The following is a 25,055-nucleotide window of genomic DNA, read 5'->3' on the forward strand; positions in this document are numbered from 1 at the left end:
CTTCCCGAGGGAAAGTGAGCAGGCAGAGGTAGGGCGCGGGGAACGCCGCCGGGCAGACTTGATTTACCTGGCAGGGCGTACATCATGACTTGTTTGCCTTGGACCTCTCTTGGGTTTGGATTTCTGCCTCGCAGTGTATTCTGGGGAGAAAGGAAGTGAAAGCAGGCCTTGTTCCCTCCGACACACACACACACCAGCTTCTATTTCCAGAAAGCTGAAGCCTCCGGCAGATTACAGGAAAGAGAGCAGGAAGGGCTTTTGTCCCAGAGGCATGAACCACAGAGAACACAAGTAGTCATCTACTGAGTGCCTGTTCAAGCTGGGCCAGGCATGACTCGCTCTTTGCATCCATGACACCATTCCATGGTCACTCGCGAGCGCTGTGAGGTCAGGAAAACTCTCGGGTTTGGGGTTGAGAAATAGGGATCAGAAAAAACGTGAGCGACAGATGTGGGAGCCATCCCGATCGTCTCTGGATTTAAACATTAGCTCTTGGAGAAGGGAGTTCAGTGCAGCAAGGATTCCTTTTGTTTGTGGATATGTGTCCCAGCAAGCCAACCCCTGCGCGCGTTCAGTGACTGACGTAACCGCTGAGCACGTACGTGTATTTATCGGTTTCCTCGGATTGTGACATTGGTTGTTCAAGGTGGCCGTTGCGGTGATGCTTTATTTGGGTGGTGTACTAGTTTCCTAGGGCTGTTGTACCAAATATCCACAAACCAGATGGCTTAAAAAACACCAGAAATGGGGACGCCTGGGTGGCTCAGTTGGTTAAGCGACTGCCTTCGGCTCAGGTCATGATCCTGGAGTCCCGGGATCGGGTCCCACATCAGGCTCCCTGCTCAGCAGGGAGTCTGCTTCTCCCTCTGACCCTCCCCTCTCTCATGTGCGCTCTCTCTCACTCATTCTCTCTCTTTCAAATATATAAATAAAAATCTTAAAAAAAAAACCAAAACAGAAATGTGTTCTTTCACAGGACTATAGCTCTAGAAGCGAGAAGTCCAAAATCAAGATGTATGCAAGGTCATGCTCACCTCAGAGGTTCTTGAAAGATCTTTCCTTGCCTCATCTCTGCTACTGGAGGGAGCTAACAGCCCTTGCTGTTCCTTGGCTTGTAGCCACGTGACTCCCATCTCTGCTCTGTGTTCACATGGCCTTCTTTGTGTGTGTGTGTATGTGGAGGGGTGTTCTTTCTCCTCTTATGAGCAACCAGCCTCATGCAGTATGACCTCATCTTAACAAAATGTATCGGCAAGGACCATAGTTCCATTCTTAGATTCTGGTGGCTATGAATTAGGGCTGATGGCTATGAATTTCGGGGGGTGGAGGGCAGGATTCAGCCCAGTGCAGGTGGGGGGTATCGCTTTGTCTTCATTTCACTTTCTCAGCCATCTGCTATGTGCAAGGGTATTTTAAGTCCTGAAGGACGGATGGGTGCCATAGATAGTTCCTGGGAGCTCACAGGCTTCTCTGGAAGAGACAACAGGTGACAGCCGGCTGCAGATTTGCTGGGTGGCCTCGGTTTCCCCACCTGTGGCATGGAGGGATTAGCCCCGCTGACGCCCTCCAGATATTGTGGACAGTAGGGGGTTGCGGTACGCGGGCACACACGTGGGTGCCGATACTAGGGGATTGGTATTCCCATTTTACTGATGGGGATGGAGGGGCTCAGAGACGGTCACTTCCCAAGTCACCCAGCTGTAAGCGAGCGGCAGACTTGGGATTCAGACCTACGTCTGGGTTCAAGCCATCGTGTGATCGCAAGTCCCTGCCCCCATCGGGGACTTGCTCTCTGCCTCTGTGAGTGGATACAGAGAGGATGGGGAGCCCGGTGGCTGGATGGCCGCAGGGATGGACGGGTCAGGCAGGAGGAGGTCCCGTGGCTGGCGTGCAGGTGCCCCTGGTGTTCAGGTCGCTAACCGGGTGCCTCTTCTCTCTGTCCCCAGTGCCCTCAGCCAGCATGACCCGCCTGATGCGCTCCCGCACGGCCTCCGGCTCCAGCGTCACGTCCCTGGAGGGCGCCCGCAGCCGCTCCCACACCAGCGAGGGTGCCCGCAGCCGCTCCCACACCAGCGAGGGTGCTCGCCTGGACATCACCCCCAACTCCGGGGCCACCGGCAACAACGCCGGGCCCAAGTCCATGGAGGTGTCCTGCTAGGCGGCCCGCGCCACGGCCGCCCCTGGACTCTGGGCTCACGCAGCTGCCCTTCCTCTGGCCCTTCCCGCCCCCGCCTGCCACACCACACATAACTCGTATTAACCCAAAGCTTATGGTGTAAGAGAGCTCTGGGGGGACACAGTTAGACTGGGTTTGTCAAGGGCGCCTTTCCCAGCAGGGGCAGGGTGGGCGGACCGAAGGAAAAGAAGTATCTTGGTGTCCTGTGCTCATTGACGGCTGGCCTGGTGGCCGCCCCCTCACCCTCCCTCAGAGACGCCAAACTGCCAAAAACAAGACACGCCGCCCTCAACACTTCCTAAATCCAGGCCTCGGCTGACCCGAGCATCCTGGTTCTAAAGGGCACTTTGTCAGAAGCCCAGCCCCTCTACTTCCTGTTTCCTCTCCAACTAAAGACCAACTGACCCAGTTTCTGGAAACAGAACCCTGTTCCCATTTGGGGAGGGGGAGAGCAGCGGATTGTGGGTAGCTCTTTTTAACTGCACAAAACAGGAAGCAGGAGAGAGGTGGCATTTATGTGGAGGCTAGAATGCTTGGAAAAACAAATCTACGCAGTTGACGTGAAGACATAGATTTTTAAAGTTTGTGTATATATCCACTTTTTAATGCCGAAACATACAAGCCTGTTTTTCTGGCACCCTTTCACTGGACAATGAAAGTGGGCAGCAAAATCTCCGGGCTTTCCAAAGAAATGCTCTTGGCAAACATTGGTATCATTGAATTTGAGCCTTTGGCTCTGCTGTCTGCCGCCGCCTCCATAGCCGGCCCCGACTTCCCACCCCAGATACTTGAGTGAGGATTTCGTTCGTGGGGAAGACGACTTAGGTTTGTACTTGCTTTCTTTGATATGGAGGGAAACATTCCCAACAGCCGTATCCGGCTGTGATGAGTCTCCATGCAGTGGGGGCGGGGGGCGGGGGGGAGTGCAGGGAAATAGGGTGGGGGTGGGGGGGTATTTGGGTTATTAGGTGTAAGGGATTTTCTGTGGTTGTGATGGGATCCAGTGCAGTCATGATTTCAGTCGATCCCACCCTGGTTCCCAGGAATCTTGTGTGATTGAGTCAAACCCAGCTTCCGATCTCTGCCAAGTGGGGTTGAATCTGACCTTGACAGCCGAAAGTTTCTGACCTGGTAACATCACTGGATCTTTGGGGAGAACCGTTTGCTCTTGCAGGGGGTGGGGATTCACACGGGGGGTGTTGGCTGAGAAGATGAAAGGATTCTGGAATATTCCACGGGATTGCCTTCCCTCTCCTGCCTTCCTCTCCTCCCTGTCCCTCTAACCTTTTGCTGAATGGGGCGGCACCACTGACATTTCTGGGCAACGTCAAGTTCCTGCTACTGGCTTCTGATTCTCATTTTGGCTAACCATGGATCTTCTCGGAGGAAGTTTGATCTGAGTGGGATGAATCGATGTGAATCAGCCGCTGGGGCCTGGTGCTTTCCAGGACCCTAGAGTTGGTAGAAGGAAGTAGTCAAGGCTTCTAGATAGCTGGAGGGGCAGTGACTCAGTTTCCTGCCCGTACCACCCGGAGGCTTCCCCCCCGACCTGTGCAGAAAGGTCAGGGGTCAGGGCAGGAGTGGCTGAATCGACACAGGAAACTGTAAAGTCTCTCCAGAGGAGTTTCTTAATGAGATATTTGTATTTATTTCCAGACCAATAAATTTGTAACTTTGCAGTGGCTTGTGTCTTTTTCCTCTGAGAGATCGTGTTTGCGGCCCACAGTCGCAGGAGGGGTCCTTCCTTACCTGGGGCCTCCCGACACCTGCCTTAGGGGCATCACTGTCCCCTGAGAATTAATGCGAGCCACAGATGGAAGTTTACATTTTCTAACAGCCGTAGTTTAAAAGGTGGTAAAAGAAAACAAGTGAATTTTAATAATATATTTCCCTTAACCCAGCATATCCAAAACATTACCATTTCAACATAGAATCAATATGACAAGGATTAAGATAATTCACCTTCTTTATGCTAAGAAAATCAGTATTTCACAGGACAGTGCCTCTCAATTCAGACCAGCCCCATTTCAGAGGATCAGTAGCTCAGGCAGCACAGTGACAAAGGGTTAAAGCTTTCCAACCTATATTTAGAAGGAAACATCTTTTTTTTTTTTTTTTACATTTTATTTTATTACAGGGAAGCATGTGATAAAACCACTCCCTTTCTCACACCCAGTGACATCGCTATAATGCTTGTTTCTACTATACTGAAAAAAAAATGTAAACACAACAGGTTTTAGTATGACCTCCCATTGTTATTTAGGCTTCTTAGGATTAGTTTAAAATTCACGAGAACAATTGTAAAGATGGTGCAGAGCTCCCATACACCCCACACCGAGTTTCCCCTGTTAGTAAGACCTCACTTCACTATGGTGCGCTGGTCACACCTAAGAAATCAACATTGATACATTACTGTTAACTAAGCTCTATACTTTTTTTTTTTTTTTTTTTTTTTTAAGATTTTATTAGGGACACAGAGAGGGAACCCAAGCAGGGGGAGTGGGAGAGGGAGAAGCAGGCTCTCCGCCAAGCAGAGAGCCCGATGCAGGGCTCGATCCCAGGACCCTGAGATCATGACCTGAGCCGAAGGCAGACGCTTAACAACTGAGCCACCCAGGCACCCCTAAGCTCCATACTTCATTGGAATGTCACTACTTTGTCCCTGTTGCTTTGTTCTGTCCCAGGATCCCATCAAGGATGCCCCATTATATGTGGTCCTCACGTCTCCTTACCTTCCTCTGGTCAATAACGGTGTCTCCCCTTTCCCTGCTTTAGCTGACCTTGACAAGTTTTGAGAAGCACTAGTCAGGCATGTTGTAGAATGTCCTTCAGTGAAGGTTTCTATGATACTTTTCTCATGGCTCAACTGGGGTGATGGGTTTTTGGAAGAAAGATCACAGAGGCGAAGTGCCATTATTAGCATGATGGGTCGTTGGGAGTCGCCACAGATGCTGTTGACCTTGATCACCTGGCTGAAGCAGTGTCGGCCAGGGTCCTTCACTGCCCAGTTACTTTTTCCGCTTTCCCATACTTGGGTCTTTGGAAGGAAGTCACTAAATCACTAAATGCAGCTCCGCCTCGAGCCCGCCTTCCCTTTTAAATAGCTATCCTGCTGTTATGCTGGATTTTCTTCGCTTACGTGCAGTTTCTTCGAGTGTAATTCGCTATAAATTCACTATAAGACTTGACGTCTGCGTTACGGTACAAGGGGTGGACATGCTGTAGTTTCAGAAATGGATTTGGAGTGGAAGGAGCACAGAAGGGTAAGAAGGCATTCCTAGCCACGGGGCCCTGTGGCCTCCAGTGCGGAGGAGGGAGGATGTGTGCCTTGGTGAGTAGCTTGTACTGGGGACCGGGGCGGGTGACCGTGAGTGTGGGACGTGGCAGGCAGCGAGGCAGGGAGTTCTGTATGTAAAATAAAATACATAGGACTACAAAAGAAGGGACTTAAGAGTGGCATGTAATTATCCACATGTCAACAACTGTGTGACATATTATATTGTGCTTCTTTTTTTTTTTTTTAAGATTTTATTTATTTGAGAGACAGAGAAAGCATGAGGTGGGGAGGGTCAGAGGGAGAAGCAGACTCCTCGCTGAGCAAGGAGCCCGATGCGGGACTCGATCCCGGGACTCCGGGATCATGACCTGGGCCGAAGGCAGTCGCTGAACCAACTGAGCCACCCAGGCGCCCCATCTTTTTTTTTTTTAAGATTGTATCTATTTGCGAGAGAGAGAATGAGGACAGAGAGCATGAGAGGGAGGAGGGTCAGAGGGAGAAGCAGACTCCCCGCCGAGCAGGGAGCCCGATGTGGGACTCGATTCCGGGACTCCGGGATCATGACCTGGGCCGAAGGCAGTCGCTGAACCAACTGAGCCACCCAGGCGCCCCATCTTTTTTTTTTTTTTTAAGATTGTATCTATTTGCGAGAGAGAGAATGAGGACAGAGAGCATGAGAGGGAGGAGGGTCAGAGGGAGAATCAGGCTCCTCGCTGAGCAGGGAGCCCGACGCGGGACTCGATCCCGGGACTCCAGGATCATGACCTGAGCCGAAGGCAGTCGCTTAACCAACTGAGCCACCCAGATGCCCTATATATTGTGCTTCTTAAGTTAAATAGTAGCATTGAGGCAGATCTCAACATAATGGCAAGGTGTGATAAGCGTATCTGGAGATACCTGCCACAATGTGATTTCAACTGCTGATAACTGGGGTGTGTTGCCTAAGCTTGAATGGAGGGGTACGCTAAACAGCAACTAGAGATTAGTCAACACAGAGACACATTTTACCCTCATCCCAGTACACGGCCCCTGAATTCTAAACACGGACTGCTGGTTGGAGAACCCCAGCTTAGGGAGACTTACCTTTAGACGCAGGAGGCGGAGCTTTTCCCACACTCACTAGTAAGCACCTTTTCTGTGTCAGGTGCTGTGCGGGCGTCAGAACCGAGAAAGGGCAGGGGATGGCAGAGCTGGGAAGCAAGCACCGCGGTAGCGGGTGCCTACGTGAGCTTTGGGAGTGGGGGTGTGGCGGGGCCTGCCACGCTCAGCAGCTCGGGACTCGGGCTTCCACCGAGGGAAGGAACTTTTACAGGTGTTGGCATGCACCAGATGTATTGAGAGAGAGTATACCCAGAGGCTTTTTGCCAGCTGGGGGATCCATTTCTGTTCTCCTAGCTGCTTGTTTGGGTTTCTATCCCCTAACCCTTGGGTTTCAGTAGTAGCTGGGAGAGCAAGTGTGCACTGAGATGAACCATCTCCGGGATCTGTAGGGACAGTGGGGGCCTTCACCCGCCACCTTTTTCATTGTCCCTTCTCAGACACACCCTCACTGTCATTGGATTGGTCCCTCGATGTAGCCCCAATCCATCTGGTTACATACTAGTCTTGGGCTACTTAGGCTGCATGGAAACTCTTCAACTGTGTCCCACATGGAATCCAAGGGCAGAAGGTAAAACCCAGCCGTGTGAGGTTGGAGACCAGATAAGGGAGGGGACTTGGGGAGCACATCAGCCTCATTCTTTGTTCTTTCCAAGATTTCTGTGTATCTCCAAAGCATAAAACGCTAGTCCTAACCCAAAGGCTATGACCTTCAGGTTCTTGGACATGGAACCAACCAGGTCTTTGTGTCTCCTAAGGGAAAGAGAATCATTGATTCAGCTTGACTTAGGTGTCCACTTGCTGTCCAATCAACTATGACTGGGTCCACCCTCCTCCCACCCCCTCCCCCCACATAAGTGCTTCAGGAATTCTAAGCAATTGATGTAGTTGTAACAGGTGAATTGTCGTGTGCTCTGCATGGCTAAATTCATTGACAGCCAAACTCACAGTTGCAAGACAGAGCCTTCCTCACCCCTGCTTTGAGAAGTGTTTTCTTAATGCCCCGCCCTCCGCAGGAAGCACCTGCCAGGTGACAAGGGTGCCCTGCAGAGCCGGACACAGTAGTACGTGTGGAATCTGTAATGTGGTTTACCTTAGGCGTCCTTTCCTCCGAGATTTCTCTTCTATCCCCAGGGCCAGCACAAGTGCCCAGCACCTAACGGGAGGTTTTCATTAAATAGATAAACACTTCCTCTAATAAGAGTAATATTTATCAAGTACTATTTTTCTTCCCCTTTTTATTCTTTATCTGTGAGGATGAGTGATCCTTGTTTCACAGATAAGAAAGCCAAGGCTCAGAGCGATTAAATGGCTTGTCCAGTCATTTCTAAAACAGACCACGTCCCTCGCTGCCTTTTAAAACAGTTCACTGAGCACATGACAAATGCAACCATCTATTGATGTCTTGGGATTGCAGAACATCAGCTTAGTTTACCGGGGCTGAAACTGCAGATGCCCTTCAGGCTTTTAGTGCTTGAGGAGATGTTTGTCACTCTATTAAATAGTCCCACCCAGGCTCGGATGACCTGTGTTTTACCGTATCTTCAACCTCGTTCTTAATTCTTCTGTCTCCTTCTCTGCTGGCAGGCTGACATTTTCTCATTGCTATCAATAAGGCCGCTTTTAGCTGCTTCCTCGACCTTGATGTGGGATGGACTAAGAAATCCACTTTGTTAGTCTTGTGTGAAAAACAAGAGCACTCCGGTTTAGCTTGGAAATCTGGAAAAATTCTTTGCAGAATATAATCTATGGAAACATACACAGGCTGGTGCCAGATTTTTCAACTTCTTAGAAGTCATTTTTGCTCGGTTCAGTATTGGGAAAGAACCCAGATTCAGCTGGAACTTAGACTTCTCAATATGTAGGATGCTTTGGCATTTTCATTTCATCGGGGAGGGGATCAGGAACACTGGCACCTCGGCCGTATGCTTTTTTTACCTTCACAATAAAATGCTCTGGCCATTTCCCCCAAATCCCATGTTCCTAAAACTTCACCCTCCTGATAAATCATGAGAAAGTTCTCCCCAAAGCTACACATTTATCTAAATCTGGGGCATCTATAGGACTCCATGATCTAACTTCCAATTTTGAGAAAGGTGTGCTTTGGGATAGAAGTGTTTTTGGAACGAATTCATGTGGCAGTTATTCTTTTATTGGAATTGACTCTACCCCGACTTTATTATAATAGCATAATGTTTTTGAGGGAGTGGAGGTGGGAGATTTGACCAGAGGGCATCAAACGTGTCTTTCACCCTATGTACTCCGCTGTATGCACATCTGTTCACATAGCAGAACACATTTGGTTTGGGAGACAGACAAGTATGGCACCTTTCCTGCCTTAAAGAAGCAGGGTGTTTAATCAAATTATAGCATCTAACGAAGACATCAAATAAAAATGTTAAGGGATCAAGCTGCATATGATTAAAGTAAAAAAGCACTCCACTGAACACTGGTGACACTTTTTCTTTATATTTGCTGCTGTGAAGTAACGATCTAAAAAATAAAATATACCGACACATACACTGACTCCGATTTTTACTATAGTTTTGCTGACTATCCCCCATTCACGAGGACACGGAAAATCAGCCAACAATAACTGGTTTTGTTAAGCGCTTATGGCGTGCCAAGCTCTGTTCTAACACTGCGCGCCATTTGCATTTTACTCACCCATCATCGCCACCACGAGGTAGGTGCTATCATTTTCTGCCTTTCACAGCTGAGGAAATTGAGGCTCAGGGGGGCTCGGGGAGGAATTCCAGTAAGGAATAAAGTATAATAAGGTTCACGTGACTCCCAAAGTCAGAGCCGTTTCCATTTTATCCCGCAAGCTTCCTTACACTTCTCTCCACTCCCGCCGGTTCCTAAGGCAACCGGCAAAAGATACCCATCCTATCCATCTCTCCATGCATCCAACCCCTGCTTACCCGGTCCCTGACACATGCCATGCACTGTGCTAGGCCCAGAGGATACAGTCATAGTCCCTGACCTCAAGGTACCCACAGTCTAGTTGGAGATGTAGAAAGGCATTGAATAAATGAGTCAGTAAATGAACGAATAAACCCATGAATGCTGAAGTTTCCTTTTTATGTTTATGGGAGGTGTCTCCCAGCCTGGACCCATTTGTAGTGCCGATCTTTTGTGAATTCCAGAATTCATCTTTCTGAGCCCATCTCCAAACTTGTAGCTATTTTTATTACCATACATAAAATATCTGGGACCTACTTTCCACCATTTGCACATTCATTGAACATATTCAACACTCCGTCGTTGCGCCTCATAACTGAATGTACAAGAAAATCCACCAGATCCAGGAAGTGATTTTGCTGATGATTTATTGCTTTAAGGAGAAAAGCATAAACGGGGAATTTGAGCAATGAAAATCCTTCACATTGAACAAACGTTCCACGCTACACAAATCATGAGAAAAATGAGGAATGTTGTAAAACATGACAGATTGCCCAAGTGCTATTTTTCCTCAGTTGGGAAATTCCAAGACATTCCTTCTTTTGTATTTTTTAGTCACTTGCAAAAATGGCGCTAGGAATACTTACATATGAAGTCACAGTCTGAAAATAGATATAGACATACATATATATATATACACACACGCACACATATGTGTATGTGCAGAGATACACAGGTGACCATTCTGACCGTTCATGAGTCCCAGCTGTGCAGGCTTATTGCAGTTACTTACTTTGGATCAAGATAAGTCTTTAAAAAAGCAGTGACCTAATTCGATATAATAGTCAGGGGCTACATTGCTTCTCCATTATCTCTAACACAGTACAATGTTAATGAGATTATATCAGATGGATCATATCATTCAAATCTACTTTCTTGGGGGCGCCTGGGTGGCTCAGTCATTAAGCATCTGCCTTCGGCTCAGGTCATGATCCCGGGGTCCTGGGATCGAGCCCCACATCGGGCTCCCTGCTCAGTGGAGAGCCTGCTTCTCCCTCTCCCACTCCCCCTGCTTGTGTTCCCTCTCTCGCTGTGTCTCTCTCTGTCAAATAAATAAATAAAATCTTAAAAAAAAAAAAATCTACTTTCTTTGCTCACTCTCTGAATCACTTTGAAATTAACATTGCAATTATTGTCCTCTTGTCAGTAAAGCATCTCTTGTACCTTTTGAATTGGGGGGCCTGCTAACTGGGCTTAGTGTCAGGAAAGATGGCTCAGGTGTCAGATGGAGCCTGGTTTGCAATCCTGGTCCACAGTTCACTAGCTGGTAAGACACTGAACAAATAACTTAACCTCTATGAGCCCCAGTGTCTTAGCTCTAAAACAGGGAAATGATTATAATGCCATATCTCATAGGTTTGCTATGGGGATTAAATAAGGTATAGCCAGGAAGCACCTCGCCCAGGCCTGGCACTCAGGGGTCCTCCCCAAATGCTGAGGATAAAGGTTTAGCAAGAAGCGATGGTTTGGTGAATGCAGGTTTCCTCTCTCTCCCCACCTGAGCATGCCAGAGAAATTCACTCTAAGCACTAATGTGAGTTTCTTCACCAAAGGTTAACAAATCCTTAGCATATCTTTCCCTCGTCCTGGAACATGGAGTTACAAAGGACTGGAGAGACCGTCTATCTCATCTACTGGATGCCCTGCCAATGAGACACTTGGAGGCCTGGAGGTCTCCCCGGGAGCAAGGTCAAGTGGAATAAACAGGGATTTGGGCTCCAACTTGTTTTGGCTGATTTCTCAGCCTCTTTGAATCTCAAATTTTTCATGTATAAAATGGGGACAAGAGGCTTACTCACACTTGTAGTGACAATTAGTAAGATAATTTAAAAGCTAGCAAAGTGAGTGGCACCACATAAGCTTTCAATAAAGGGACATTTTTGCATTGTGATTATTATTCTTAACTTTCACTGAAGTACGTCACACCAGGGCAGAGTGATTGTGGCTGCTAGAAAGATCTTCCTCACTTTGGTCCCAAACTTCCTTCCCCGTGACTTCAAAACATGGAGCTGAGACCTCCCCTGCATAGGACAGGTCTGTTTCTCAAATTCCAACTGTGGCCACTCTGGCCCACTCAGTCCCAGGATAATCCCAGATTCCTCCAACCTGGCTTCCTAGGATCTTAGAAGCCACGCTCATTTCCCCAAATTGAGATGCAAACTCATTAAGAACCTAGCTCTTGGGTTTCTGCTGAATTTCAAATGTGGTTAGCTGTCATCCGGTCCTCTTAATTTATAGATTTCACTCCGAGAAAATCCAACATAGATCCACACAAGGGCTTTTTGGAGAACCTATTCGTGGGGTGAATGCTCTTCACACAAGAATTATTTTTTTTTTAATAAAAATGTACATTTCTTTAAATATTAAATGTATCTTTCCCTATGATACTTAAAATAAGATTTGGCTGATGAAAATTAGATTGGCACGTACCTTTGGAAGAAGAGAGCCTCTGAGTAAAAGTAGGAAAACATACACAGGTTCTTTTATTCATCAAATACGTGTTGAGCTCCGCTGTATGCCTTGTACTGGGCCAAGCAAGTGGGAGGTCACAGTCAGGAGGGCACCTTCCTTTTGTCCTACTACAGAATCCCTCTGTACACCACACAGAATTTCCTGGGGAATAGCCCACACATCCCTCATCTGCAGCATTCGGTAAACAAAATCGTCTTTTAAATGCACAATGAGATCTAGTTCTGATTTGAGGGGGCTATCGGTAGGGGATTCGTGGGTTTTTGTCTAGCCCATATATTTTTGGATGCTCAGGCACCTAAATTATCAGAAAGTCAGATACTCTTCTCTTGGGAAAGGAGCCAGAGAGACAGTAAAAAGACTGAGAAACGAGAGCGTGAAGTCGGTGATGCGGACATATTTTCCTTCTCGACACGTCTGGAAGCTCTAAGCGTAGGGGCAACAACATGGGTTAGAAAGTCAGCCGGACTTGGGTTAGAATCCCGCTCCTCGACTCACCAGCCGGGCAACTTTGGTCAAGGCTCCATACCTCTCTGAGCTTCCATTTCACATTTGTAAGAATAGAAATAATAATGGGCACTTTTCAGCATGATTGCGAAGCTTCTCCACGAGCTAACACACATATAGCACTGAGAACTAGGTCTGGTACACAAAAGGTAAATAAAGGTAAATAAAAGAATTATAACAGTAAATATTTATATTCTACTAATAAGATAAATAATAGCCTCATTTCCACTCATAACAACTTTCTGTTCCTTTTAAGCTCCAACCCCTTTTTGGCTTTTAATCCTGGTTAAATATATTTCTGTTTCTAAACAACTGGTAAGCCTCTGTCTTCACACCAGAACTGGGTTGTTTGGGTCAACAGACCCGAAGTCTCTGGAAAGGGTCCCTGTGGCAGAAAGAGAGGTGTCCGGTGCCCAGTATGTGACCTGACCCTGCTGCCCTAGGCTGATGCCGAGTGGATCCACTTCTTGGTTTGACCCACATACAGCCTGCAACCGTGTCAGTTATTTCAAGTGGGGCTGGCCCAGACATCTGCTGGGCCTCCCAGGGCTCTGTAAGAGCAGAGGAATGTCCTGGGATGCCACTCCCAGGGGCCATGGAGGCCATCCTAGGGGCTCCACCAACTCCCATGAGCCCTCAAGCAGGGAGAGGGTCTAGATGTGCGGCAGAGTTGGCCAAGTGCCCAGCGTCCTGTGGGTCAGCAGCAGATTCATGCTAGTCCATCACCTCTTCTGAAAATTGGCTGACCCTGCCCTGACCCTGCAGTATTGACTGGAGACTTTTCCCATGAATAAGAATGAAAGTTATCAAATTGCATTTCTGACCGGAATGAGCCCAGTTTGTACCCTTTACACGGCAGGGCTGAAGAGAGACTTAACCTCCACAAAGCCTGGGTTAATGAACACAATTTTCCTTTAAAAATCAAAACCAAACAACCGTTCACCTCACTTGGCAAATATTTGGTGACCTTAGGGGGCACAAATCTCCAGACTCAGAGCTACTGAGGTGTGCTATGGTCAGAACTATCTATTAGAATGCCCCTTGGCAGGGCCCAGATGATAGACTGTTCCAGTGTCCTAAATCCCATCTGTCCTTCTGAATGGACCCAAAGAGTCTTGTGGCTTAGCATCGAGAACGGGAATGGGTGATATTAAATGCCTAGCTGATTCTGCTCCTCGGGACTCCGGCAAGATCCAGCAAGACTTCCGGTGACTTGGACAGGCTTGGGTTTTGTCCAGAATCATTGGAGATGGGCACTTTCTCTGGAGTGTATGCAGCAGGCTGCCAAGGAGGGGACTCATACCCTGGGCCCGAGCAGCACCATAATGGGTCATCTGGGTGGCTGGAGATAGGACAGGGGGCCAAGGATCTGGATCAGGACAGTTAGAAGTCCGTGGGAAGTGGACAAAGAAGGCTCAGCTGTGGTCCTCAGAGGGTTGGCTTTACAAACATTGGGCCAGGCCCCGAGCCCCGTGTTTTGTGCCTGCCTAATTGGCAATTTCTGAGAAGTCAGGGTAGGATTCTAAGTCAGCAAAGATATCGTTGGGATTCCTACAACTCAGGTTGCAGAAGCAAGCATTAATCCATAGGACCTGGCGGGAGAAGCCAGGCCCATCGGGACACTGGAAGGAGACATCGATGGTCTTGGACTTATAGGGGGTGCAGCACCTGCTGTCCGTGCAGACCCCACAGTACTTCGGCCGGTAGGGGCGTGTGCTGATGCAGCCGGCGAGGGTGAAGTTCATGGGCGCCTCTGGCTGGTACACGGCCAAACACTTCTTCCCTTCCTGCAGGAAAGGAGGTTTCAGTTGGGATGCTCAGAGGATGAACAGCCACCTTCCTCCCTCCAAGCCCTCAATTCTCCCTTTGCACTCAACGTGCAGGCCCACTCCACCTTTCCTTCAGGTTTGTGGCATCTTTAAGCTGGGAGGGACCTCCCCAAGCACAGCAAGACGCAGCCACGTTATGCAGGACTAACTTCGGACCTCACGGGACACTGTATTGCAGAGGTGGTTCCTCGCAACCCGCAATGTCCTCTTGCCTACATTTCTGCCTCGCCAATGCCCAGGACCCCGTCACAGTTGTACCAACACAGAAAGCCCGTGTTGCCTCTCCAGTCTACCCAGCGTCCCGGCTAGCCATCCCGGGGCTCCATGACTGGGCCATGCGCTTTCCCCGAACCTGCCCCTCCTCCACGCACCCCCGCCCCGCCTCCCACACACACCCTCCTCACATAACTTGTCCAACCGCAGTGCGTTCTGTAGAGTCTGCTCTGTCTCTCCACTGGGATGTGGGCCAGGCAAGAGGAGGGCCCTTTCTGTCACTACAGGCCAAGTCTGTGCCTGGTACACAGTAGGTACTCACTAAACTCATTGCAGGAATGGCTCTACTATGTTCCGGCATCATTCCAGAACTCGGGGTAGAGCAGAGCCAGGCTCGTGGGGCTTGAGGCTTACACAGTTCAAGGAGCCATCGGAGGCTCACAAGTACAAAACCAAATTTGAGTGCAAAGCATGAGCCAACAGCGAGGACGTGAGGTGGCGCTGGGGTAGAGCACCCTCCACCTCGAGTGCCCTGGGCATTCACCCAGCTTAAGACCTCTGCCCCTGTTTCTCCTGCTGCTGGTCGCTTTTCCATCCATGCTCCCAGGAAAGCCACATCTTCTGAGTACCTACTGTGCACCGAGCACCAAGAATACGCAGGCCAGCATGGCCGAGGTCACTGATCAGAGAGAGAAGAGAAGAAGAAGGACGAGGTGGCAGGATCGGGCTGGCCGGCACAGAGATCACTGGAGTAGGGGAAGGGGACAGCAAGCGAGGAGGATTTGTGGGAAGCTGAGCTGCCTTGTCTCCCGGGCACCCCTCTCCTCAGCAACCCCAAGAAACCATCAGTACTCCAAAAATGGAGTCAGTGCTGAGTTTTTGGTTTTTTTTTTTTTTTCTTTTCCATGCAAGGCAGATGACCAGTCCTAAGATAGAAGCCAGGAGGCCTTGAGAGAGGCAAATCAGACCCATTTCTCACTGCTGTAACCTATTCTGTCCCGGATCCTTTGTTTTACTGATCTTAGACTCTCCAAGCTGGAGGAGATGTCTGAGACCAACCCCGTGTTTTACTGATGAGGGGCCTGGGGCTCCGAGATGTGGAGAGCAGCCACCATCCTGTGCAGCCAGCAGTAGACGGGCACGTGACCCCCGCTGTCCTGAGCCCTGTTTCGAGCTCCCTGACTGCCCAACGCAGCTGTCATGCGTGCTGGGACAGGAGCAGAGGGGGAGTGGCGGCCAGTGAGGGTCACCTCCACATCACCACCGGAGAGCACTTGTTCCCATTTCACAAAGGGCCCCCACGAGGAAGTCCAGGGGCCAGGCTTGAAGCGGGGCCTGTCTGTCTGGAAGTCCGACGCGCCTCCCCCCTCCCCACCCCCCCCAACGCCCCCCCGGAAGGTGGACTGACCTTGATGTGTGGACGCATGTCCACGTCACAGGGCCGCAGGTTGCAGAGGCGGCTCTCTTGCTCGGGCCAGCAGTGGCTGTTGGCGTTGGAGATGCGAGTAGAGATCCCCAGTCCACAGGTGGTGGAGCAGGGACTCCAGGGGCTCGTGTAGGCCAGGCAGTTCCCGTGCCACGGCTCCGTCTCACCTGTGGCCGCTGAGGACAGGGACCAGACTCCCCGTGAGCTTCCTGCCGCCGTCAGCACACACAGGGTCAGGGACCCTGAAGCTCCCAGGGGAGGGGTGCGGGCTGTCTCCCCCACCCCCAAAAGGGCAAGTCAGCTTCTAACCAGCATGGGTCCCCAGGGAGAGGAGGACCTCTTTTGAGCTCTTACACTTCTCTGGAGGAAAGACCATCTTTACAGAGAGGTGGACCAGAGTGCAAATCTGCTCAACCACCTATAAGCTGTGTGGTTCCAGATAATTCCCTCTGGGCCTCAGTGTCCTTACTGGAATAAAACATCTGCCTTTCATGGCTGGTGTGACAACGAAAGAACCTGTTTATTGAGTATATATTGGGCATCTGCAAGGTGCTGGGATTTGAAGAATGAAAGATACTGTACCTGCCCCTACAGAGGTCAAGTTTATTTGGAGAAAATCAGAGGGAGTGTCCATACCCTAGAGCCTGATATCTCATCTGGGTGATGCTGAGGGCACAGTGGGTAGGGACACACACCCTTCAGAGCCACATTGCCTGGGTTCAACTCTGAGCACAAGCACTTAGTAGCTGGGCAACTTCCGATAGCCCCCACCTCCATGCCTCAGTCTCCCCACCTGCAAGGGGGGCGCTGATAATCTCATCTCCCTCCGAAGGCTGTGGACTGAAAAGATGGGTTCACGCATATGAAAGCCAGAAAGCCAGCCCTGGCTCAGTAAATGTGAGCTTTCATGGTTTCTTGACTGACAACTAAACACCAACTCTTGGATGGTTCTGTTAATGTATGCATCCCAGCCTCAAGCGCTCAAGTATTCTCCGAGTAATGGAAAAATGGATGGAGCTCAAGACGGAGGCAGGTAAAAAGCCAGAAAGACAAAGGAGAGATCCCACGGAAAGATGGCACAAGATACACAAGAGAAGGATCTGAAGAGGACGCCAGTCCAGCCCTGACACAAACACACACACAGGCAGGCGGGCACTCACAGGAAGCCGAGAAGGGGACAGGCAGAGGGGGAGAGGAGGAGAGACAGATGGTAGGGCAGGGGAAGAGGGGGAGGAGGGGAGAGGGAAGGGGAGGGAGAGAGTGTGATTTGGAGGGGAGAACAGGAGCTGGGAGGAAAGGAAAAGCAGATTGGGGGAGGGGCAGAGAGGAGGAAAGGGAAAAGTAGGAAAGAAGAGACACCTAATGGGATCAGAAGGAGGGAGGAAGGAGAAGGGGAAGGAAGGAGCAGTGCTGGATGCCCAGACCCTCCAAGTTCACAGGTGTGCAGGGAACAGGGCTGGACAAGGCAGGAATGAATGTGTGAGAGAGGGAAGCTTTGAGAGACGGAAGAAAGCCAGGAGAAGCATCTGAGGGCAGAGGAGAATGGGGCTGGGATGAGCCAGGGGTGTGAGCATGGAGGAAGGAGGCGGAGGGAGGGATTTGCCTAGGAGGATAAAAGGGCTTTGGTTTCTGGGTTGCCCACTAGCAGGCAGGGGCCCTGCTTGTACTGGGTCAGAACGGGTCACCGGGCCACATACGATGGGCAGACAGCCACTACCCCGCCCCTGTGACCCTCGTGTGGCTCTGCCCGTTGGAGGCTGTGGCGGGCCTCGTAGGGACTGAGCTTCCTCTGCCCCCTCCTCTATGGACACTGGGCGGCTTCTTCATGGGGCTGGCTCTGCCCCTGGGAGCCACCCCAAGCCCCTCCGGAGAGGCGGGGAGGGGCAGGACCGCCCTCCTCCTTGGCCCAGGCAGAGCCACCGAGGGCACACAGCCTGGGGGCGGGTCTCAATCGCCCCAGCCTTCCAGTGTGTTCTCTGAAACACCTTCTTCACTTCTGCAAAACCTCTTTCTCCTGGTTCTGTCCTGCCTCTTGGGTTCGTCTTTCTCAGCTCTTTTCTCTCCCTCACCTTAAATGGCGGTGTCTTCAGGGCCACAATTGTGGTTCTCCCCCAGACGATTGGGTCCCACAGGGTACAAATGGCAACATCTGGAGGTATTTGGGGTTGTTGCCATTTGGGGGGGGGCAGGTGCTCCTGGCATCTAGTAGGTAGAGGCCAGGGGTGCTGCTAAACATCCCACAATGCACAGGGCAGCCCTCCCCACAAAGTCTTCTCTGGTTCAAGATGTGGTCTGTACCAAGGCTGAGAAACGCTGCTCGGCGCAGCCTCCCTGAGCAATCTCACGCACTTATAATTAAAAAAAAAAAAAATTACCAGTACCCTTAGAACTCTGCTGGGCGATACCAGGGCAGGGCCCCCAGCCTCAAACTCAAGCTGTTTCAAACAGTGCAGTTCTTCACCCCCAGTGTGCTCCTCTCGTTTTCTCTCCCAGGTCATTATGAGCCTGGAGAGTCGCTGTCTACCCTTCTCTCTCCTTCACTCCATGCAGTGGATTGATGCCATGGCCTCAGTCTTACTCCTCATGCAGTGCCTCTCACATCTGTCCCTTCCTTGCCACCTCCACTTCCACTGCCCTCGCTCAGATCCTCATTGGCCCATCCATCCATCCATCCATCCATCCATCCATCCATCCATCCATCCATCCATCTATTGGTCTGCCCATCCATCTATCCATCCATCCATCCATCCATCCATCCATCCATCCATCCATCCATCCATCCATCCATCCATCTATTGGTCTGCCCATCCATCCATCCATCCATCCATCCATCCATCCATCCATCCATCCCTCCCTCCCTCCCTCCCTCCCTCCTTCCCTCCCTCCCTCCATCCGCCCATCCATCCATCTATTGGTCTGCCCATCCATCCATCCATCCATCCATCCCTCCCTCCCTCCCTCCCTCCATCCGCCCATCCATCCATCCGCCCATCCATAAGACAACCATCTATTTGGTACCTCCTAAGTGGCTGGCACTGGGCTACTCCAGTAAGCAGTGGTAAAACCAATGGGCCTGTCCCTGGCCTCCCTTTCCAGGGCTTCCTCTGGCCTGGTGTACCTGGCTGCAGTCTCACCTGTGCACAAATCCTCCATAGTGAGGAGAAGCCACCCACTCTCTCTCCCGCCCTTACGCCTTGTCTCCCTGCTTCTCCTCCTCGGGTGCCTGCACACCCACCCTTCCTGCACCTCCACTTCCCAGTTTAATATCTTAAGTAGGATAACAATGAATCCCATGTGTCTGGCTTTGCTCTTTATAAAGCTCTTGCTCATTTTATGTTGGGAGGACCTCATAGAACAGTTGGGACAGATGGAGAAATAGGGTCCCAGAGGACAGGTGGCTTTGCCAAGGTCGCACAGCTAGTGGGTGGTCGTCTGGGGACTGGGACTCGTTGCGCGTGCGGGCCAATCAGAGGGGGTCAGGGCCCCTCCCCCCCCCCGCCTGCCCCCGCACCCACCTAGGGCGCCGGTGTGGCGCTGCGCTGTCTTGCGTGGCCTCCTGGCGTCGGGGTCGCACACCCACTGCTGGCAGCAGCGGCCGGGGACGCTGACCCGCCGGGGGCGATGGCACCAGAGGCGCGGGGGGCGCGCGCGCAGGCACAGGGGTGTGCAGCCCACCGCGCCGTCCACGCACGTGCAGTTGTACTTGCAGTTGGGCTGGAAGGACTGGCCGTTGGTGTAGCGCACCCCGTCCAGGACGCAGCCCACGCCGACCACCTCTGCAAACACACGCGCCGCGCGGGTCAGGCCCGCTGGGCTCGCGCCCCGCCGGGGACACCGCCCGCCTCGACCCGGCCCGACCCCGGGGAGCGCCCGCCCTGGCGGCTGGCGGCCAGCAGGACCGGGGAGTGTGGCGAGACCTGAGCAGAGGCAGTGAGGGAGTGTGGGGTGCAGCTCAGCCACCAGCCATCAAGTGACCCCGTGTCAGGCTGGCAGCGCTGAGAAGGTAGAGCCTGGCCGGGGCAGGAACCTGTGCCACCTGTCGGTCCCGCCGCCGGCACATGGCACAGAGCCGAGGACTGACGGAGACCTCTCGGGCCATGGTTCTGAGGGGCCGGTGTAAAACCAATCCAAACACTTTGGAACAAAGATTCCACTCATTCAGTGCATGTATTTATGGAAGGTTCTAGGCACTGGAGATTCGGGGAACAAAGTGGACAAAACCATGCCCACATAGAGCTTCCAGTGCAGTGGGGGTAACACAGGAAAGACGAACAGATCATGCAGAGTGTTGAAGGGTACCAATACCAGGGAGAAGAGCAAGAGGAGGGGCGGCTGGGGGGGCACCTCACCCGGGTGATGCTGCTTCGGCAAAGGTGGAAGGACTAGAGCAAGTTCGCTGGCACTGGTGTTGGGGGGAGGTCTCCCAGGCAGGGAGGGAGCAGGCCTGGGGGGTTAGGGGGTGGGGGCCCGAGATGAGGTGAGAGAGGGTTTCCTTGGGGGCTCGGGGCTGTTAGCACCTAGACACACAGTATGTGCTCCGTAAGCAACTGTCGACCCCCCTCTAGGAATCGTGCTTCCCAAGAGCACAGGAGGTGCTGAACAGAACAGGCAGTAAGGACAGTCAGGAGGCCACCCCTATCATCCAGGCGAGAGGTGGCCGTGCTTGCACCCTGGAGGGACCCGGAGCCCTGAGGAGGGCTCAGCTTCTGGGTGTGTTTGGAAGGAACAGCCGCCGGATGAGATGGGAGGAGCAGAGGAGTGGGGTTAGGAGTGACTCCTAGTTCTATGACCTGAGCCCTGGCAGGGGAGGGATGGATGCTATGTCCTCGGAGGAGCTGGTTTTGGGGTGAGTGGCCTTAGGCGTTCTTCATTAGATATGAGATCTGGTTAAAGAAACCTAGGGGGCAGGAGGGGTGTGGAGCCGCTGGGCCCCCCAGCACCACCCCCTGGCTGCTTGAGGACAGTGCCTGGAAGTGCATGTGGACAGCTCCCAGGCAGCAAGGGTGCCCACCCAAGGACGGCTAGTTTGGAATCCGCAGTCTGCCAGTGGCTCCAGTGGATCGCCCCAGTTTGCTGGCAGGTGGTCACTGATACTAATAGTCCCAGTATCTAACAGGAGTGAAGTGTTCCTAAGCGCTGTCTCTGTTCTTGGTCGCCTGACCTGCTATGTGCCAGGCTTCCATGCATTGCTGATTTCCTCTTAAAAGGAAACACCGTCCCATTTTCACATACAGCAAAACTGAGTCTCAGTGAAGTTAAGTCTCGCGCCGAAGGCGACACAGCTAGATGCTGAGTCTCAGCCTGTGGGAATGTTGGCATGACTGCTCTTTTTCCTGGGAGGTGATCGTGCAGGGTGGAGGCGCAGAAAGGAAGGCACTCCCGCTCACTGGCCATCTGATCTTGTGCCAGGCACCATCTGATATGTTATCTCATTCAGTTCTCCCAGTAAGTTCACGAGGAGAGTTTTATTTTCCCCGTTTGGCAGACAGGGAGGTCCAGTGATTCATTAGCTCAAGGTCACCCAGCTGGTGAAGGATAGAGCTGCACTTCAGTCCCTGGGGATCTGACTCCACAGCCCATTTCCTTCCACCAGACACCAGTAAAGGAGGGGAAATTGGAAAAAAAAAAAAAAAAAAAACCAAAACACTAAAGGAAAACAAAACAAAGCAGAGGAAGCCCTGGGTGAATCACTCATCCTTTTGTTCTGAGTCACCCCCGACTGTGCCCTTGCTCTGGGAAGGTGTGAGCACGCGTGTGTGCGCGTGAGTGTGTGTGCACACTAGTGGAGGGGGCGAAGGGAGTGTGCTGAAGCCTGCTCTCTGGCCATGTGTGGAGGAACGCTGGAGGGACAAAGCAGTACTGGGTGCCTGGGAACCCTTAGCACACTGGCGCCACCTGGGGGCCTTTCAAAAATTCCGATGCCCACACCGTGCCCCAGAATATGGGCGTGGACCTGAGACTCAGTATTTTTGTTACTTTTTTGAACTTCGATGTATTTTTTTAAGATTTTATTTATTTATTTATCAGAGAGAGCGAGCACCCAAGCAGGGGGAGCGGCAGGAAGAGAGAGAGGGAAAAGCAGGTCCCCCTCTGAGCAGGAAGCCCGATGCGGAACTTGATCCCAGGACCCTGGGATCGTGACCTGAGCCGAAGGCAGACGCTTAACGACTGAGCCACCCAGGCGCCCCGCCTGTGATATTTTTTAAAGCTCCCCAGGTGAATCCAGTTTGCAGCCAAGAGTGGGAACCACTGCTTCCAAAAGCTGCTCCCAGTCTCCTTGGGAATTTGGGGCAGGTGGGGACAGTGGAGGTTGCTAGTGGCCCTGAGTATCCTGCCCACCATAGGCTAGAGGGAGAGTAGAGTGCATGATATGTATGGTGCCTGGGCCTGCAGCAGACTCTAAAGCCCCCTCCTCATTCACTTTTAAACTAATGGAAGGACCGGCTCCTGGTGAAGCTCACCATCCCCTATCTAATCTCAGGCTTGCAAGTACAGGTATGGTGTGGTGAGCCTTCCTCTTACTGAAGGACCTATAAGTCCTTGGCTCCACCATCCAGGCCTTCACTTCCCTCACCCACCCCCTAATGGACTGTCAGCTGCATGGGAGCAAGGACAGTGGGTCATGCCTTGTTGTAACCCAACTGTTGCATTATCACCCACCTATTCATAACTGTGTGAATGAGTCAGTGGATGGAGGGATGGATGGAGGGATGGATGGTGGGATGGATGGACAGACGGATATATGGATGGAAGGGAGGTGGGGTGAGCCCTCATCTGTATTGGGCTCCTCCCACGTGTCAGGTTCTTGAAATCCCAACCACCCAAAGAAGTAGGTATTATTTGTCGCATTTCCTTGATGACAAAATTGACACTTAAAAGGTTAAGTAGCTTGCCCAACGTCACCATATTAGTTATGGAGCTGGAATCTGAACTTTAGATTGTCTATCGCCAAAGACCATGCAGGAGCTGTCTACTCCTTCGCTCTTTACACCGGGGAGTCTAGCCTGGAAGGAGAGCTGCCTCCTCCTCTGAGGATGACTGTGTACAAAACCGAGATAATTTCTGCAAGGGAAAGTTAAAACAAAGCAAGTAAAACAATGACATAGAACAGCCGGTCACATCTGAGGCTTTAATGCGGTCCCTTGTTTATTCTCAACAGCTGCATGAGGTTGGTTTGATCAAGATACTTAAGTGATGTGCCCAAGGTCACGTAGCCAGCGAATGGCAGAGCCAGTATTCAAAACCCAGATCTGTCTGCCTGTAAATTGCATGATCCTTCCAGCAAACCACCCTGCTCTCAGGCCTGGCCCAACTGTATTAAGCACAGAGTAATGTTTGTACAACCAAAATAGCCAAAGAGTGTAATTCAGAGGTCACTCTTTGCCCATAGAAGTATTTAGTTTGGCCTACAGAACGTTTTGGAAAAAAAAAAATTTGGAACATATTGCCAACATTTACAAATCATACACAAATCTGGACTTTTGGATTCTCTTGGAAACTGAGCAGAATGGACAAGACCAAGCTCACTTTTCTGCCCGGCCACAGTGCCTGGTGCCCAGGAGCAGTGACCTCTGGTAGCCAAAGCTTGCATTCACTCATTTGCCATAATTCCACCTTTCTCTGAGTTACGTGTCAGTGTTGGGACTGCTCATTCTTAGGACCTGTCTTGTCTCGGCCTAGTTATGTGCAAATCTCCAAACACAGGTTTAACCTGTCTTGGGGACCATCCAATGGTTGAATTGACCATTTGTCACAAGATTGTCTGTGGGACTCTTCTTTCTCTTTCCCCTTCTGGCCCCAAGGTGCCTTCCTCTCTATGGCCATCAGACCCTGGCCGCTTGTCTTTCTTGCCTTAGGGTTTTGTGAACTCAGACACCATGGCAACATTTCTAGGAAGGTGTTTCGTAGAACACTAGCGACTTGCATGTTTGTGTCTATGTGTGTACATGCGATGTGTGTATCTGTGAGTGTGCACATGTGTGGTGGGGTGGGGGAGGAGTGGTAAAAGTCTACCTGGACAAAGCAATTCCCTGTGCAAATAAGTTTCAAAAACAAAGGCCTCTTATATCTCCCATTTTGGAATTTTACAGTGGATGTGAACATTTAAAACTTCTCAGAAATTCTGTATGCTTGTTTAACTTTGTTTATTCCAGTGTCTGCAAACCTATATGACCAGGGAACCATTGGCAAGTGTAATACATATTAAAATCTGTGGACCAGTTTTCCTTCCAGATAAAAGGAAAGGAAATACACAGGGGCTCATGGTGAGGGGAAGCTAAGAGGCTCTAGGGAGTGAAAGCAGGACCCAAGATACAAGGAGATACGAGGTATAGATGGATTGGGAAGGTGGTTTTCCAGGCCTCTGGTGGGGAAGGGCAGGCAGGAGAGGCAGTTTCAGGGCCTGCACAATCTCTGGGTCCATGAGAGAATGTCTATAAAGACGTGGTGCCAGGCATGTAATAAGATGTCAGTACAGCTGTAGAGATTAGTATGATCACTGTGAACTGACCTACCTTTTTAATGACCTTGAAAAACAGCTCTAAGAGGGAAAGAAATGATGAGACAGTCTCCTGTAACAAAGGGATTCTAGTGTAGGAAGGCTCAGCCAGATTTCTCACCGGGTATGAGGAGAGACTATATGACTTTCTCTATATATAAGCAGTCAGTCTCAAACTTGGGTGTAAATGAGAATCACCTGGGAACCCTGTTAAATGTTTATATGCCCACCTTCACTTCTAGAGAATTTTACTCAGTAAGTCTGGGATGGGGCTCAAGGACAACATTTTTCACCAACACATCAGATGATTCTATGCAGGTGTTGCCGCAAGTTCTCTTTGAGCATACTGTTTTGTGGGGCTAATAATTAGTCTGAATAAAAGGGGGAAAAGTAAAGGACGGGAGAATCAAGGGTGGTACTTGGAAAGCTAAAGACAGATGACTTTGAATGAAAGTTGAAGCATGAATCAATGATAAAAGAGCAGAAAGTGCTTATAATTAACTGTGAGGCACAGGTAGGATTGTCTGACTTGAAATTATGGTCATAACCCTCATCAACCACCCACCTCAGGAGATATAATAGGTTAGCTGAGGATGAGA

At 50.8% G+C, this 25,055-nt stretch overlaps 2 protein-coding genes across 4 annotated transcripts in view; one reads left to right on the forward strand and one right to left on the reverse strand.

The window, feature by feature from the left end:
* The window catches only part of NDRG1 (N-myc downstream regulated 1), a 56,773-nt gene extending 52,918 nt beyond the window's left edge, over positions 1 to 3,855 (forward strand). For 2 of the 3 annotated variants that reach the window (XM_045895843.2, XM_064587854.1), the window contains one exon: positions 1,947 to 3,855. In XM_045895843.2, the coding sequence (XP_045751799.2) occupies positions 1,947 to 2,158 (212 nt within the window). In that variant the 3' untranslated portion in view covers positions 2,159 to 3,855. The remainder of the gene's footprint in view (positions 1 to 1,946) is intronic. The other variant, XM_064587853.1, reaches the window with a different exon arrangement.
* A 4,994-nt stretch (positions 3,856 to 8,849) lies between these two features.
* CCN4 (cellular communication network factor 4) overlaps positions 8,850 to 25,055 on the reverse strand; it is a 38,957-nt gene continuing 22,751 nt past the window's right edge. The window contains exons 3-5 of the mRNA XM_054512439.2: positions 19,475 to 19,735; positions 15,942 to 16,135; positions 8,850 to 14,278 (exon numbers count right to left, since the gene is read on the reverse strand). Coding sequence (XP_054368414.1) covers positions 13,979 to 14,278; positions 15,942 to 16,135; positions 19,475 to 19,735 — 755 coding nt within the window. The 3' untranslated portion in view covers positions 8,850 to 13,978. The remainder of the gene's footprint in view (positions 14,279 to 15,941; positions 16,136 to 19,474; positions 19,736 to 25,055) is intronic.

This window comes from Mirounga angustirostris, unplaced genomic scaffold, assembly GCF_029215605.1.
Source record: "Mirounga angustirostris isolate CCGP_5_RB_7025 unplaced genomic scaffold, mMirAng1.0.hap1 SCAF_4, whole genome shotgun sequence".
Taxonomy (NCBI): Eukaryota; Metazoa; Chordata; class Mammalia; order Carnivora; family Phocidae; genus Mirounga; species Mirounga angustirostris.